This window comes from Scyliorhinus torazame, chromosome 11, assembly GCF_047496885.1.
Source record: "Scyliorhinus torazame isolate Kashiwa2021f chromosome 11, sScyTor2.1, whole genome shotgun sequence".
Classification (NCBI taxonomy): Eukaryota; Metazoa; Chordata; class Chondrichthyes; order Carcharhiniformes; family Scyliorhinidae; genus Scyliorhinus; species Scyliorhinus torazame.
Window position 1 is genome coordinate 19,675,302 of NC_092717.1, and position 17,573 is coordinate 19,692,874.

Here is a 17,573-nt window from a genome sequence, read left to right on the forward strand (position 1 = left end):
TTTACTGAGCCGTGCTCCAGTCATATGCGCCCTGTGTAACACCTTAAATTGAATCAGGCTTAGCCTGGCACATGAGGACGATGGGTTTACCCTACTTAGGGCATCCGCCCACAGCCCCTCCTCAATCTCCTCCCCCAGCTCTTCTTCCCATTTCCCTTTCAGCTCATCTACCATAATCTCCCCCTTGTCCGTCATTTCCCTATATATATCTGACACCTTACCGTCCCCCACCCATGTCTTTGAGATCACTCTGTCCTGCACTTCATGCGTCGGGAGCTGCGGGAATTCCCTCACCTGTTGCCTCGCAAAAGCCCTCAGTTGCATATACCGGAATGCATTCCCTTGGGGCAACCCATATTTCTCGGTCAGCGCTCCCAGACTTGCGAACTTCCCATCCACAAACAGATCTTTCAGTTGCGTTACTCCTGCTCTTTGCCATATTCCAAATCCCCCATCCATTCTCCCCGGGGCAAACCTATGGTTATTTCTTATCGGGGACCCTACCAAGGCTCCCGTCTTTCCCCTATGCCGTCTCCACTGTCCCCAAATTTTCAGTCGCCACCACCACCGGGCTTGTGGTGTATTTCTTCGGTGAGAACGGCAATGGGGCCGTCACCATAGCTTGTAGGCTAGTCCCCCTACAGGACGCCCTCTCCAATCTCTTCCACGCCGCTCCCTCCTCTTCTCCCATCCACTTACTCACCATTGAGATATTGGCGGCCCAGTAGTACTCACTTAGGCTCGGTAGTGCCAGCCCCCCCCTATCCCTACTACGCTGTAAGAATCCCTTCCTCACTCTCGGGGTCTTCCCGGCCCACACAAAACTCATGATATTCTTTTCGATCCTTTTGAAAAAAGCCTTCGTGATCACCACCGGGAGGCACTGAAACACAAAGAGGAATCTCGGGAGGACTACCATTTTAACCGCCTGTACCCTCCCTGCCAGTGACAGGGATACCATGTCCCATCTCTTGAAGTCCTCCTCCATTTGTTCCACCAATCGCGTTAAATTTAACCTATGCAATGTACCCCAATTCTTGGCTATCTGGATCCCCAAGTAACGAAAGTCCCTCGTTACCTTCCTCAGCGGAAAGTCCTCTATTTCTCTGCTCTGCTCCCCTGGATGCACCACAAACAACTCACTTTTCCCCATGTTCAGTTTATATCCTGAGAATTCTCCAAACTCCCGAAGTGTCCGCATTATCTCTGGCATCCCCTCCGCCGGGTCCGCTACATATAACAACAAGTCATCCGCATACAGAGATACCCGGTGTTCTTCTCCTCCTCTAAGTACTCCCCTCCACTTCTTGGAACCCCTCAGTGCTATTGCCAGGGGCTCAATCGCCAGTGCAAACAATAATGGGGACAGAGGGCATCCCTGCCTTGTCCCTCTATGGAGCCGAAAGTATGCAGATCCCCGTCCATTCGTGACCACACTCGTCACTGGGGCCCTATACAACAGCTGCACCCATCCAACATACTCATCTCCAAAACCAAATCTCCTCAGCACCTCTCACAAATAATCCCACTCCACTCTATCAAATGCTTTCTCGGCATCCATCGCCACCACTATCTCCGATTCCCCCTCTGGTGGGGGCATCATCATTACCCCTAGCAGCCTCCGTATATTCGTATTCAGCTGTCTCCCCTTCACAAACCCAGTTTGGTCCTCATGGACCACCCTCGGGCCACAATCCTCTATCCTCATTGCCATTACCTTGGCCAGAATCTTAGTGTCTACATTTAGGAGGGAAATAGGTCTATAGGACCCGCATTGCAGCGGGTCTTTTTCCTTCTTTAGGAGAAGCAATATCGTTGCCTCAGACATAGTCGGGGGCAGCTGTCCCCTTTCCTTTGCCTCATTAAAGGTCCTCATCAGCAGCGGGGCGAGCAAGTCCACATATTTTCTGTAAAATTCAACTGGGAATCCATCTGGTCCCGGAGCCTTCCCCGCCTGCATGCTTCTAATTCCTTTCACTACTTCCTCTATTTCAATCTGTACTCCCAGTCCCACCCTTTCCTGCTCCTCCACCTTGGGAAATTCCAGCCGGTCCAGAAAGCCCATCATTCTCTCCCTCCCATCCGGGGGTTGAGCTTCGTGTAATTTTTTATAAAATGCCTTGAACACTCCATTCACTCTCTCCGCTCCCCGCTCCATCTCTCCTTCCTCATCCCTCACTCCCCCTATTTCCCTCGTTGCTCCCCTTTTCCTCAATTGGTGGGCCAGCAACCTGCTCGCCTTCTCCCCATATTCGTACTGTACACCCTGTGCCTTCCTCCACTGTGCCTCTGCAGTACCCGTTGTCAGCAAGTCAAATTCTACGTGTAGCCTTTGCCTTTCCCTGTACAGTCCCTCCTCCGGTGCCTCCGCATATTGCCTGTCCACCCTCAGAAGTTCTTGCAGCAACCGCTCCCGTTCCCTACTCTCCTGCTTTCCTTTATGTGCCCTTATTGATATCAGCTCCCCTCTAACCACTGCCTTCAGCGCCTCCCAAACCACTCCCACCTGGACCTCCCCTTTATCATTGAGTTCCAAGTACTTTTCAATGCACCCCCTCACCCTTAGACACACCCCCTCATCTGCCATTAGTCCCATGTCCATTCTCCAGGGTGGGCGCCCTTCTGTTTCCTCCCCTATCTCCAAGTCCACCCAATGTGGAGCGTGATCCGAAATGGCTATAGCCGTATACTCCGTTCCCCTCACCTTCGGGATCAACGCCCTTCCCAAAACAAAAAAGTCTATTCGCGAATAGACTTTGTGGACATAGGAGAAAAACGAAAACTCCTTACTCCTAGGTCTGTAAAACTCCACGGGTCTACTCCTCCCATCTGCTCCATAAAATCTTTAAGCACCTTGGCTGCTGCCGGCCTCCTTCCAGTCCTGGACCTCGACCTGTCCAGCCCTGGTTCCAACACCGTATTGAAATCTCCCCCATTACCAACTTTCCCACCTCTAGGTCCGGGATGCGTCCTAACATACGCCTCATAAAATTGGCATCATCCCAGTTCGGGGCATATACGTTTACCAAAACCACCGTCTCCCCCTGTAGTTTGCCACTCACCATCACGTATCTGCCCCCGCTATCCGCCACTATAGTCTTTGCCTCAAACATTACCCGCTTCCCCACTAATATAGCCACCCCCCTGTTTTTCGCATCTAGTCCCGAATGGAACACCTGCCCCACCCAACCTTTGCGTAGTCTCACCTGGTCTATCAGTTTCAAGTGCGTTTCCTGTAACATAACCACGTCTGCCTTAAGTTTCTTAAGGTGTGCGAGTACCCGTGCCCTCTTTATCGGCCCATTCATCCCTCTCACGTTCCACGTGATCAGCCGGGTTGGGGGGCTTTTTACCCCCCCCCCTGTCGATTAGCCATCCCCTTTTTCCAGCTCCTCACCCGGTTCCCACGCAGCTGTGTCCCCCCCAGGCGGTGCCCCCCCGCCCATCCCACCCCATACCAGCTCCCCCCTCTCCCCAGCAGCAGCAGCCCAATAATTCCCCCCTCCCACCCCCCCCCGCTAGATCCCCCACTAGCGTAGTTACACCCCCCATGTTGCTCCCAGAAGTCAGCAAACTCTGGCCGATCTCGGCTTCCCCCCGTGACCTCGGCTCGCACCGTGCGACGCACCCTCCTTCCTGCTTCCCTATTCCCGCCATGATTATCATAGCGCGGGAACCGAGCCCGCGCTTCCCCCTTGGCCCCGCCCCCAATGTCCAACGCCCCATCTCCTCCACCTCCTTTCCTCCCCCCACCACCTCCTGTGGAAGAGAGAAAAGTTACCACATCGCAGGATTAATAACATAAAATTCCTCTTTCCCCCCTTTTTACCCCCCTCTTCGCCCCCCATACTCGCCCCACCACTTTGTTTCAAACGTTCTTTTTAAAAAAATTATTATTAAATAACCCGCTCATTCCAATTTTTCTTCCACGATAAAAGTCCACGCCTCATCCGCCATCTCAAAGTAGTGGTGCCTCCCTTGATATGTGACCCACAGTCTTGCCGGTTGCAGCATTCCGAATTTTATCTTCTTTTTGTGAAGCACCGCCTTGGCCTGATTAAAGCTCGCCCTCCTTCTCGCCACCTCCGCACTCCAGTCTTGATATACGCGGATCACCGCGTTCTCCCACTTACTGCTCCGAGTTTTCTTTGCCCATCTGAGGACCATCTCTCTATCCTTAAAACGGAGGAATCTCACCACTATGGCTCTAGGAATTTCTCCTGCTCTCGGTCCTCGCGCCATCACTTGGTATGCTCCCTCCACCTCCAGCGGACCCGCCGGGGCCTCCGCTCCCATTAACGAGTGCAGCATCGTGCTCACATATGCCCCGACGTCCGCTCCCTCCGCACCTTCAGGAAGACCAAGAATCCTTAGGTTGTTCCTCCTCGCGTTGTTCTCCAGCGCCTCCAGCCTTTCCACACATCGTTTATGGTGTGCCTCGTGCATCTCCGTCTTCACCACCAGGCCCTGTATGTCGTCCTCATTCTCGGCAGCCTTTGCCTTCACTACCCGAAGCTCCCGCTCCTGGGTCTTTTGCTCCTCCTTTAGCCCTTCGATCGCCTGTAATATCGGGGCCAACAGCTCCTTCCTCATTTCCTTTTTGAGTTCTTCCACGCAGCGTTTCAAGAACTCGTGTTGTTCAGGGCCCCATATTAAACTGCCACCTTCCGACGCCATCTTGGTTTTTGCTTGCCTTCCTTGCCGCTGCTCTAAAGGATCCACCGCAATCCAGCTACCTTCCTCTCCTTTTTTCATCCGTATCCAGGGGGGATTCCCTTCTGGTTCGCCGCACAGTACTTTTAGCCGTTAAAATTGCCGTTGGGGCTCTTATTAAGAGCCCAAAAGTCCGTTCCACCGGGAGCTGCCGAAACGTGCGACTCAGCTGGTCATCGCCGCACCCGGAAGTCATCCTGGATGGTATTTCAATGTTACAACTTAAATGGTGTATAGTCAAATACTAGTAAGCCCTTTAATCGTCCCCAGTACAATTTTAACCTGGATATGACTGATTGTTTCTTTCTACATTAGACGTAACGACATGTAATGTTAGCCAATTGCAATTTAGTTCATTTTCCTTTGATAAACCAAGGACCATATAAATCTTAACCATTTTGGACGATGCGATTGGCAAACCCAAACTCATAAGCTTCTTGCGCACTAATTGGATGGCAAGTCAAAATAAGGTCCAGTGCACTGGACAACTCAATTAGCTGAGGTAGCCTTACTGTGCTTCCATTAATTAGTGAAGCACCTGGGGGAGGGAAATAGAGATGGCATTTTATACAGCTACCATGCTACTGTGAATAAAAGGTACAGTCTTCTGTTCAGCTTCCAAACTTACCAAACTGTCTGCAGAATACTCCCATGATAGCACTATTTTCAATCACACACAGATCAGCCAACAGAGCGAGTTCTAGTCCTTCAGCTACCGCGTAACTAATCATGGCAGCGATCATGGTTTCTAAAACTTCACATGGCACGGGCCCGATCAAGAGCAGAAAGTCTATTGAGCAAGTAAAACTGGGGGTGCACGAGAGCCAAGTGCAGTCACCTAGGAAGACGAGGAGGTGGTCACAGGGATTTGGAGGGGCGAAGCCATGAAGGGATTTGAAAACAAGGATTGAACTGTAATGGTGAGCATTTACTCAGGCAGGGGTCAATAGAGGTCAGTGAGCATCGGACTAATGGATGACTGGAAGGTACCAGAGGTTTGGATCAGCTTAGGTTTACTGAAGATGGGAAATGGGAGGCTGACCAGGGCTACATTGGCATAGTCATGTCTGGCGGGATAGTGGGCAGCACGGTGGCAAAGTGGTTAGCATTGCTGCCTCACGGCGCTGAGAACCCGGGTTCGATCCCGACTCTGGGTCACTGTCCGTGTGGAGTTTGCACATTCCCCCCGTGTCTACGTGGGTTTCGCCCCCACAACCCAAAGATGTGCAGGCTAGGTGGATTGGCCACGTTAAATTGCCCCTTAATTGGAAAAAATGAATTGGTGACTCTAAATTTAAAAGAAAAATGTCTGGCGGGATAAAGGCATGGATGGATTTTTAAAAAAAGATTTTAAAAATAAATTTCGAGTACCCAATTATTTGCAAGGCAATAAGGTTTCAGAACGTAATTCTGGGTTGCGTAGCCTGTTTGCTGAAGGCTGCAGAGACTTTACTTCAATTTTAAACAAATTTAGGAAAGAGATAGTGACCTTGGAGAGGGTGCAGAAAAGATTGACCAGAATGATGCCAGAATTGAAGAGTTTCAGTTGGATAGAATAGAGAAGTTAGGTTAATTCTCCTTCAGGCAGGGAGGTGTTCAAAATTATGAAGGGACTTGACAGAGTGGATAGAGAGAAATTAGTTCCACTGGTGGAGGGTCAAAAACGAGAGGACACAAATTTAAAATAATTGGCAAGAAAAAATCAGGGGGTTGATGAGGAAAACTTTTATTTTAAACCAGTGAGTTATGATGATCTGAAATACACTGTCTGAAAGGGTAGTGGCAGAAAGTTCAACAGTAACTTTCAAAAGACAATTGAATCGCCACTGAAAGTGTATTGCAGGACTGTGGAATGGGCACAATAAATAGTTCTTTCAGAGAGCCAGCACAGGAATGATAGACCAAATGGCCTCCTTTTCTACAGTGTTATTGCACGAGTCTATGATAAAGGAAGCAAGGCCATGGAGTGACTTGAAGATAAAGGGGTAAAAAGACATCATGTCAGTGCTGAAACCAGACAGAGTCAAATCAGCTCCATGTTAGACGCAGTGTCTGATATTTAGTCCATTTCATTGACTGCAATAGAATTATCCGGAGCAGTGTTTAATGGGTGTCCAATCCAATATCACTCATTTTGCATCAGCACCCAAGATGAACTTCTAACCTGAGTGTGTTAAAGGTGATGTTTATTCAAAGTGTTGGTTCAAATACACAGGAGGAGGCATTGAAATGTGGTCAATATGCTTTAACATTATGCCAGTGTTTTGATGAATTCCAATGTGGATCTACGGCAAGAACAGTAATCAATCTCCTCGTTTCAGATGCCTGCTGTCTGCATACGTCCAGCATTTTGTGCTAATTTCAGATTTCCAAGAGCTTGCAAGATGTTTATTTTAAGCTTGTGACCGTGCTCTCAGTTAGAAGATGCTTTACAATGATCACAGGACCATGAAAAGCAAATAAAGGAAAAAAGAATATTTTCTGTGTAAAAGTTAAATTCAAGGATCGGTCTGAAATCCGAATGGTGACACTGAAACTGAGGAAGGGCAGGACTTCTGTCTACCACAGGTCATGACCTTGACCACGCTGAATATTGCAGGTTGTCTAAGCTCAGCCCACATTGACAGTTACGATGGAGGAAATCTACCGCAGGGCAAGTGGGGACTGATTGAAAGCAGCACTGAGAGCGAAACAAACAGGATGGCTACCAGATTGAAGAAATGAGCAATGAACATCAGGGAGCTAGAGTTTGGTATCCTCCTAATAGAGTTGTAGAGCTGGGGGATAGACTGTGTGGTGACCTGCAAGTTCCCTTCCAAGCCATGTAGCGTCCTGAGTTGGGAATATATTCACTCCCTGACAGCACCAGTGATGGGCAACCGAGGCGGGTGAGTGGGCCTTAAGAGTGGCTCTTCTTTAGCTCACGGAGCCACAAGACTGAAATCAGGCTTGTTCGCTAACCATAACCCCATGAATAAGATTAAATGCATTTAATATACGTCAAATATTTTGTAACGAGTTATAGAAAATGCTGGATTCTCCAGTCCCTATCCGCGTGTTTCTCAGCAGAGTGCCGTTCGCTGGTGGCCTGATTCTCTGTTCCTGCCCCTGCCAGTGGGATTTCCCATTGAAGACACCCCACATCGCCGGTGTCATACTATACATCTATGTAGATAATGGAGTGCAGATAGGCAGTGATTGACACATAGGATGACCAGTAAGCACACAGAACAGAGCAGCCAATCACGAGACAGGACACGACCACTATAAAGCCAGAGGGCACCAGTTTTCCCGCTCTCTCGGGACCCAGCCTCTGGGATAGTCAGAGTTAGTGAGCTGGCCAGTGCAAACACCATGTGGTAGCTAGTAAGTCTGGTTAGGCGAGTATCAGGTCTCCAGTCAAGTCAGCATAGTGTCAACCCACAGTTGAACATGTATAATAGTTTAGATGTTAAATAAAATCGTGTTGCATCTTATCAACTGTTGGAAGTCTGTCTCTCGCTACAGGGCATCAAGTGCAGTCCACATCGACCCAGCCTACCCAACACATCATGGTACCAGTGAGTGATGCTGAAAATTGACCGGCCTACCTTGAGTGAATCAGCGTTGACCAGCAAACAGCCACCCGGTGACATGGAAAACGTCCGCCCTCCTCCGCAGCTCCGCATCGCCGGCAACCTCAGTGCAAATTGGAAGATCTCTATCTAGAAGCCACCGACCTCGAGGCCGCATCGGACGCCAGGAAGATCGCACTATTCCTCTCCACAGCCGGGGACCATGCCATCCACATCTACAACTCCCTTACATTCGCTGAAAGCGAAGACAAGACAAAATTTAAAACAGTCCTGCTGAAGTTCGACAGCCACTGCGACATTGAGGTGAATGAGAGCTTTGAACGGTACGTTTTCCAGCAGAGGCTTCAGGGTAAGGATGAACCTTTTCAATCCTTTCTGACCCATCTCCGCATCCTCGCGCAGTCATGTAACTATGACTCGACCACTGATTCCATGATCCGCGGTCAGATCGTTTTCGGGGTCCACTCTGATTCCCTTCGCCAGCAGCTCCTGAAAGTCAAGCAGCTCACCCTCACCATCGTCATTGAAACGTGCGTTCTCCACGAACATGCTAACAATCGGTACTCCCACATCAGGGTGGCAGAAACGGCAAAGCTAACCTCCCACGAGGTGGAGCTGGTGCAGACCATCGCACAAATGCAGGGCCTAAGTATCGACGAGAGTGGCCATTCCGCGCGCTTTTCCCGGGCCCCTGCGCATGCGCGCCACGACCAAGGGGACTACGAGACCTTAGACCAGACGGCGCAGGTGTGTACGTCGTTCGACTGCACTGCACATGCGCGATGGCGCATGGAACGTGCTGACGTTGGCGCCATGACGTGTCCGAATTGTGGCTCCGCCCATGTAAAGCGGCAATGTCCGGCATAATCACGACGGTGTCTAAAGTGTGGCCAGCTTGGCCACTACGCAGCCCTTTGCAGATCTGCTCCACTGCCCAGCATCCAGCGATCCCAACCGTGGAGCAGAAGCGTCCGTTAAATACAGCAGGCCATGCCAGACTCCGACCCCGATGGCCCAGCAGATCCTGATGCTGCATGGCTCAAATCTCCATACCGGGTGGGTATCATTACAAACCATGCGCTGCTTTTCTCCAAGACAGCGAAGGACCTCCCGCTCCTCAGCGTGGATCCCGACGATGAGTGGTGTGCTGTCCTCACAGTCAACAAGGCTCGCATCCGGTTCAAACAGGACACCGGCGCATCGGTGAACCTCATCTCCAAATCCGATCTCGACACCATCCGCGTCAGACCAAGCATTCTTCCACCGGCCTGCCAGCTCCTTGACTACAATGGCAATGCCATGGCTGCCAGTGGCTCATGCCAACTCAGAGTTTCCAATAAGTCATTTAAAGCGACACTGCGATTTGAGATCGTGGGGCCTGACAGAGTATCCCTGCTCGGTGCTCGGGCCTGCAAACTCCTGAACTTGGTTCAGCGAGTCCACACCACGTCATCCTCACAGGCGACGGCCTCACCTAATAAAAACTTCCAGGTTAAAATTGATGACATCATCACGCAGTCCACAGCGTGTTTGACGGAATGGGCACACTCCCATACCGATACAAATTCCTGCTCAAACCGAATGTCACCCCTGTGATCCACGCACCACATTGGGTGCCGGCACCCCTCAAGGACCGCCTCAAGCAACAGTTACAGGACCTCCAGGACCAGGGCATCATATCAAAGGTCACAGAACCCACGGACTGAGTCAGCTCCATGGTCTGCGTCAAGAAGCCGTCAGGGGAGCTTCGAATCTGCATCGACCCCAAGGATTTAAACCGCAACATCTTGAGGGAACATTACCCGATACCAAAACGAGAAGAGTTGACCAGCGAGATGGCTCATGCCAAATTCTTTCCGAAGCTGGACGCCTCCGAGGGGTTCTGGCAAATCCAGTCGCAAGCTGTGCACATTCAATACACCGTTCGGTCGCTACTGCTACAACCGGATGCCTTTTGGCATCATCTCTGCCTCAGAGGTATTTCACCGCATCATGGAATAGATGATGGAGGGTATCGAGAGGGTGCGCGTGTATGTTGACGATGTCATAATCTGGTCCACAACTCCTCAAGAACACATCGATCGCCTCAAGCAGGTATTCCACAGAATCCATGAGCATGGCCTCCGACCCAACAGAGCCAAGTGCTCGTTCGGTCAATCAGAAATCAAATTCCTTGGTGACCACATCTCGCAGCAAGGCGTGTGACCAGCTGCTGACAAGGTCTCGGCGATCAACGCCATGAAGACCCCAGAGGACAAGAAGGCGGTCCTCCGCTTTCTAGGGATGGTCAACTTCCTCGGGAAGTTCATTCCCAACATGGCGGCACACACCACAGCCCTCCGCCATCTCGTCAAAAAGTCGATGGAATTCCAGTGGCTGCCCGGCCATTGGAACGAATGGCGTGAGCTGAGGGCAAAACTCACCACAGCCCCGGTTCTGGCGTTCTTCGACCCTACCAAAGAGACCAAAATATCCACTGACGTGAGCCAGGACGGTATTGCGGTTGTGCTCCTCCAACGGGATGACTCCTCCTCATGGGCCCCAGTTGCGTATGCCTCCAGAGCCATGACGCCCACTGAGCAACGGTACGCTCAGATCGAGAAGGAATGCCTGGGCCTCCTAACGGGAATCGACAAATTTCACGACTATGTGTATGGCCTCCCAAAATTCACGGTTGAGACGGATCCCCGGCCATTAGTCCACATAATCCAGAAGGATTTGAATGACATGACGCCTCGGTTACAACGAATCCTTCTCAAGCTACGCCGCTATGACTTTGAACTTGTCTACACGCCAGGCAAAGAACTCATTGTTGCAAATGCCCTTTCCACCACACCGTGTGAAGAAACTGACTTTGTCTGCCAAATCGATGCGCAGGTGCAATTGTGTGCCTCCAACTTCCGGCCACTGATGAGAGGGTCATCCAAATTCGTGAGGAAATGGCCAAGGATCCTCTGCTACAGCGTGTGATGCAGCACCTCATGAATGGCTGGCAGAAGGGACAGTGTCCCCAGTTTTACAACGTCAAGGACGACCTGACGGTGGGTGGACGGCATCCTCATGAAGCTCAATAGGATTGGGATTCCGCAGAGCATGCGAGCTATGGTGCTCGGCCAACTCCATGAGGGTCACCTGGGGGTCGAGATATGTCGACGCAGAGCTCGAGAGGCAGTCTATTGGCCGGGCATCAGCCAGCACATTGCCAACACGGTCCTCAACTGCCCCACATGTCAGAAATTTCAGCCAGCTCAACCCAAAGAAACTCTGCAGCAACATGAGATCGTGACCTCTCCATGGTCCAAAGTCGGTGTCGACCTTTTCCACGCCAAGGGGCGTGACTATGTCCTCCTGGTCGACTACTTCTCCAATTACCCAGAAGTGGTGAAACTGTCCGACCTCACGTCGAAGGTGGTGATTAAAGCATGCAAAGAAACGTTTGCCAGGCATGGGATACCGCTCACGGTGATGAGTGACAACGGTCCCTGTTTTTACAGCCAGGAATGGTCTGATTTTGATATACAACTTCCGTCACGTAACCTCCAGCCCCCACTACCCGCAGTCAAACGGGAAGGCCGAAAAAGGGGTCCATATCGTCAAGAGATTACTATGCAAGGCTGCAGACTCAGGCTCTGACTTCAACCTGGCGCTGCTGGCGTACAGAGCACCCCCGCTGTCCACTGGGTTGTCTCCCGCGCAGATGCTCATGAACCGCACTCTGCGAACCACGGTTCCAGCAATCCATGTTCCAGACCTTGACCACCTCACGGTCATACAAAAGATGCAGCAGCCTCGGGCCCAACAGAAATCAGCATACGACGCTCATGCCATGGATCTCCCCGAGCTGGTCCCAACTGATCGTGTTCGTGTGCAGTTGCCTGACGGCAGCTGGTCCACCTCAGCTGTGGTGGTCAAGCAAGTGGCCCCGAGTTTGTTCTTCGTCCGCATGGCTGATGGCTCCTTCCTACGACGCAACAGACGGGTGCTGCGCTGTGTCCCACGCCTGCCACCCAACCATGATGCCCCGCCTCACACAATGCTTTCTCCGGACGTGCCCTACCACGAGGCCACCGATCTACCAGCAATCCTGCCGACTTCTGCAACAACCGCTTTGGCGGCGGTCCCGCCTATCCAAGTGCAGGCGGCCCCTGATCCACCCTTGAGGCGGTCGACCAGAATTCGTCGCCCTCCGCAGAGACTAAACTTATAGACCGAACCTTAGCACAACTGTGTTACCTTATCATTTTGACCTCTGTAAATATCATTTTTTACCGTTTCATCTGCCCTATATTTGAACTACCTTCCTGTGTACATAAGGTCATTTTAGCACATTCTGTATATAGTCATGCACATATACACATCCACATGCACATGCACCTTAATATTTATTATCTCAACACACACAATACAAAACAAAACAAAAAAGGGGGGGAGATGTCATAATATACATCTATGTATATAATGGAGTGCAGACAGGGAATGATTGACACACAGGATGACCAGTAAGCACACAGAACAGAGCAGCCAAACACCAGACAGGACACGACCACTATAAAGCCAGAGGGCACCAGTTTTCCGGCTCTCTCGGGACCCAGCCTCTGAGACAGTCAGAGTTCATGAGCTGGCCAGTGCAAACACCATGTGGTAGCTAGTAAGTCTGGTTCGGCTAGTATCAGGTCTCCAGTCAAGTCAGCATAGTGTCAACCTACAGTTGAACATGTATAATAGTTTAGATGTTAAATAAAATCGTGTTGCATCTTATCAAGTGTTGGAGGTCTGTCTCTCGCTACACGGCATCAAGTGGCCACATCGACCCAGCCTACCCAACACACCAGTCGGGAAACCCAAGGGCGGGGGTGCACTGCCGGCGGGAACAGAGAATGCCAACAGCTGGAGAATTCCAGCCCATACATTAATTGAACTGTCATTAACTTCAAATGGTAAAAACATTAACGGCGATCAAGATACATTAACGGCGTTCAAAAGGCACCTCGACAAACACATGGATAGGATGGGTATAGAGGGACACGGCACAAGGAAGTGCGGAGGGTTTTGGCCAAGGGTGGTATCATGACCGGTACAGGCTTGAAGGGCCGAAGGGCCCGTTCCCGTGCTGTATTGTTCTCTGTTCAAAAGAACTATTTACACTTTGGGCACAGAGGGAGTCACGGCTCTCACGGTCAATGTTGTGAGCAATCGGCACGCACTTCACTTCACTCGCCTTCGCTTTACGCATGAATCACTTCACTCTTACCGGTAGGAAAAGAACCGCGTGGACAGAGATTAGCGGAATGTGGCGACCTGGCGCGTGGGCAACAGTCAGGAAAAGCCCTGGTGGGCCGCACTCAGAACCCAGATGCGCGGCATGTGGCCCCCAGTCCACAGGTTGCCCGCCACTGCCTTAGGCCCACCTACACCAGATGGACAACAGTGGTTCAAGAAGGTGGCTTACCATTACCTTCTCAAGGGCAACTGGGGATGGACGCTAAATGCCAGTGGTGCTCATATCAGAAGAATGAACAAGAGGAAAGGATCTGGTAAGCAGTTTGCAGTGAGAGGGCACTTATGACCTCCAGGATTCATATGTACTGCCAATAGAAAATGAACCTTATGGTAGTTAAGATAAGCTATGAGCTATTCTGCATGGGGTCCTGTAGAAAAACATGCACTGACATCCAGGTTTCATCGCTGACCCCTACCCCAACAACAACTTTCTGCCAATTTCCTCAGACTTTACCACAGGTAGGTGTAGTACCGACAGTAGCCACTGTCTCCCTGGTAGCACTGCTGAGCAATGATGAGTTGCTGCCCTCTGATATGTCGGCAACTCTCGGGGAGCAGGAGATACAATTAAACAATCTTGAGAATGCTCTTGGTTTATTATCTCTCAACTGACGACGCCCAATAGTACGTGTTTGTCGTCCTAGGCACAATAGGGTTAAATCTAAAAGCTGTTTTTAGCAGTACTTAGTACATCACCCATCATTCTAAGATACTGCTAAAACAGTGTTAAAATATAGTCAAGCAATCCCAGTATACTTTAGCAAGTGCTTTTTTATAATAGCAACTAATATTAATATATTCTCCAAGCGGACAACTAATATTAATAATTCCTCACATTAATTTCCTTCCACACATAGTAAACAACACTACAGTGCTCCCTTTCTTCAATCTATTTGCTCTGTGTCAGTGACGGGCTGTTGCATTTAGACTACAATATGACTGTAAGTAGTGTCAGGAACTGAACCCAAGGTCCTGGATTATCTGTGAGCAAAGCGATGGGAAATGCACTCGTTTTACTAAACAAACCTGTTCCATGTTGCGCAGCTGCTGTCCATGCTTTGTCCCTTTCAAATGTAGTGAATGCTTCTAATAGTTGTAGAGCTGTGTTCCTGTTTACAGCATTCCTTACTTCTGGACTGTCAAACCCAATGGTCATAATTAATCCATTCTTCTCAGCCTTTCCCAGCTATAAAAAAGAACAATTTGATAAATTTTCATGAATAACCTCAGCCAGTACGGGAATTGAACTCGCGCTGCTGGTCTTGCTCTGCATCATGAACCAGCTGTCTCGCCAAGTGAGCTAAACTGGCACCCGGATGTTATCTATGAAGGCCCCGCCTTCTCAACCTTGCCCCTCGCCTGAGGTGTGGTGATCCTCAGGTTAAATCACCACCAGTCAGCTCTCCCCCTCAAAGGGGAAAGCAGCCCATGGTCATCTGGGACTATGGCGGCTTTACCGTACCTAGTAAATGTTCACTTTTACATTCTCACACGAGAATGGCACACCTCACACTCATTTTTTTTATCATTTGAAATTCCATCTTGTGACATTTCCGAAGGAGATAAATGGATCAAATGTGTTCCGTCCCATTTTTGCTGCAAGCATTTATTCGGAATTCGCCACCTGCTCTGAAACGAGCCAGCCAGAATTCTACGCCTGACCTTCGTTCAGGAAGGTTCCTCCTCGACCACCCCTCCTCCCCGCCTATTCTCAAAGCCTTCACTTGGATCCACTTCTATCTGTCCCAAAGCATCACCGGCAGTGCCCCCTCCTTCACCTCCCACACCATTGCGGTTGATCTTTGAAGTGCATGTCAGCCACGTGTTCAGGTGGTAACGCATTCATCCCCTCGTCAAATGGTTTCCCCATATGAATTGCTGCCAGCCATTAGCCAGCCAACACATCTACCCTCGTGAGTGTAACCCACAGCCTTCACACACCTATTGGAGAGTAAAAAGACTCATAACCCACTTGAATGATGCTTGTTGTCAGCCAAACACACCTTTTTTCATTGATTTTCAATATTTTTATACCTGGCAAAATTAATGTTCAAAGACAATGACGAAAAAAAATGTTTTTTAAATGCCCCAATGATTGGGAGACTCCAGGCTAATTCTGGATGGTTGGCAACCCTAGTTTGGACGTTGTAAGTTTGCAAAATGTGCTATAATTATACAGGGTTACTCTTTCCCAAAAATTGGTTAAAAAACATTTCTCAGGGAAATAGATTGTGCACCAGCTCCATTATCTGGTACTTGCAGTCATTCATCTCTCAATGTTTTGGATCAATTCTCTAACTAATACTGCGAGGTTGCATCAGAGGCTTTAAGGTCACTGTTGCTCCATCTTCCCTGTGGTATAAAAAGGGCAAATCAGGCACCAAAGAATGATTTCGTATTGTAATCATATGGCCGGCGGTTATTGCCAAATTGACTGAATCCCAAAGGGAAACTTGGGCAAGCTATCTCAACAATTTTCAAAAGATAATGAAATGAAAATCGCTTATTGTCAGGAGTAGGCTTCAAATGAAGTTACTGTGAAAAGCCCCTAGTCACCACATTCCGGCGCCTGTTCAGGGAGGCCAGTACGGGAATCGAACCGTGCTGCTGGCCTGCCTTGGTCTGCTTTAAAAGCCAGCAATTTAGCCCAGTGTGCTATCACTTTTGGAGACGTTAAATATTAAATTAAAACATTATTAATGAAAGAAAATAAATTTGTAACACACAATATTAAAACATTATTAATGAAGAAAATGAAAATTTAAACACTGAAGATTGCATTTATACAGTTAGGAATTAGTCTTATATGCATTTCCATAAAACAAATTCTGAATTAAGTCAAATTCACAAATAAACACCCCTGTTAGGCAACAGTCTCTGTATATACTCAATCTATAGAAATTCCAGTAATATTATCACAAGCCACTCATTGTTGCTATATGGGAGATATTTCATCGGGCTTCTCTTTCTCTCACACTCAACAGTAGAAACCTAAAGCTTTAAACAAAACCCTGTTGACTGGAACAAAGATACTTCTCTGGAGTTTCTGGAGATGGCTTACTTTGCTTCTTTAACAGCACACTCTCAACATAGCACACTCTTCAGGATCTCACATGATCATTCTTCCAACAAAGATTTCAGTCTTTCCTTAAATATGTTTTCCTCTTTCATCTTTAAACCATTTGTTCTTGCCTTCTTTAGTGCCATGTCGAGTCCCAACTTGTGATTTAAGTACCGCAACTTCACACCCTTAAATTACTTTTTTGGGTGCTGAGTCTGTTGTTGAGGTACTGTTGTTGCATGCTATTCAGGGCAACAGGGTGACTCGAACAGAAATCTTTGGACATCTGTGTGTGTGTAAACCTCAGAATTTGCTGACCATTTTATAAAAATGAGGAATGCTGATAACCTCACCGTTAAGAGAGGTGACTTAATAGATGTTTATAAGATGATGAGGGGGATAGATAGATTGATGGAGTGGACATTCAGAGACTATTTCCTCGGGTGGATTAGAAGATTTCTGTTACAAGGGGACATAACTATAAGGTTCAGGGTGGGAGATGTAGGAAGGATGTCCGAGGTAGGTTCTTTACTCAGAGAGTGGTTAGGGTGAGATAATGGAGTCAGATACTTTAGGACCTTTCAAGCGGTTATTGGATAGGCACATGGAGCACACCAGGATGACAGGGAATGGGATAGCTTGATCTTGGTTTCGGATAATGCTCGGCACAACATCGAGGGCCGAAGGGCCTGTTCTGTGCTGTACTGTTCTATGTTCTTTGGAAGTTACCTAATAAAAATCTTTCATGTTTTTCTAATACTATTACTTTCATGTAAAATTGATGCTTTGCTTTATTCATTTATGTTAGCTGTACATCTCATTTTTATTTCTCTTTGAAATTCAAGAGCTAAAATCCAAATCCTCACTTATCTCCTAATGCAAATCTCTGCTTATGTTGTATTTACTTGTAACCCATCTTCGTGTGGTCATCTCCACTTCAAGTA

General features: G+C 48.9%; 1 protein-coding gene across 1 annotated transcript; it reads right to left on the reverse strand.

The window, feature by feature from the left end:
- Positions 1-5,102: 5,102 nt before the first annotated feature.
- LOC140386085 (uncharacterized) lies at positions 5,103-16,775 on the reverse strand. Its single transcript, XM_072468663.1, has 4 exons — positions 16,761-16,775; positions 14,595-14,754; positions 5,342-5,503; positions 5,103-5,251 (listed from the first exon to the last, which is right to left on the reverse strand). Exons 1-4 carry the CDS (start codon positions 16,773-16,775, stop codon positions 5,103-5,105), a joined length of 486 nt encoding a protein of 161 aa, XP_072324764.1.
- Between the last annotated feature and the right edge of the window lie 798 nt (positions 16,776-17,573).

What these genes read in the sequence shown, in the direction of transcription:
- LOC140386085 (XM_072468663.1), bottom strand. An exon ending in AGCTGCGCAACATGGAACAG is followed by an intron (nt 5,504 to 14,594) that starts GTTTGTTTAGTA and finishes CTTGCTCAATAG; the next exon opens with ACTTTCTGCTCTTGATCGGG. An exon ending in AGTATTCTGCAGACAGTTTG is followed by an intron (nt 5,252 to 5,341) that starts GTAAGTTTGGAA and finishes TCCCTCCCCCAG; the next exon opens with GTGCTTCACTAATTAATGGA.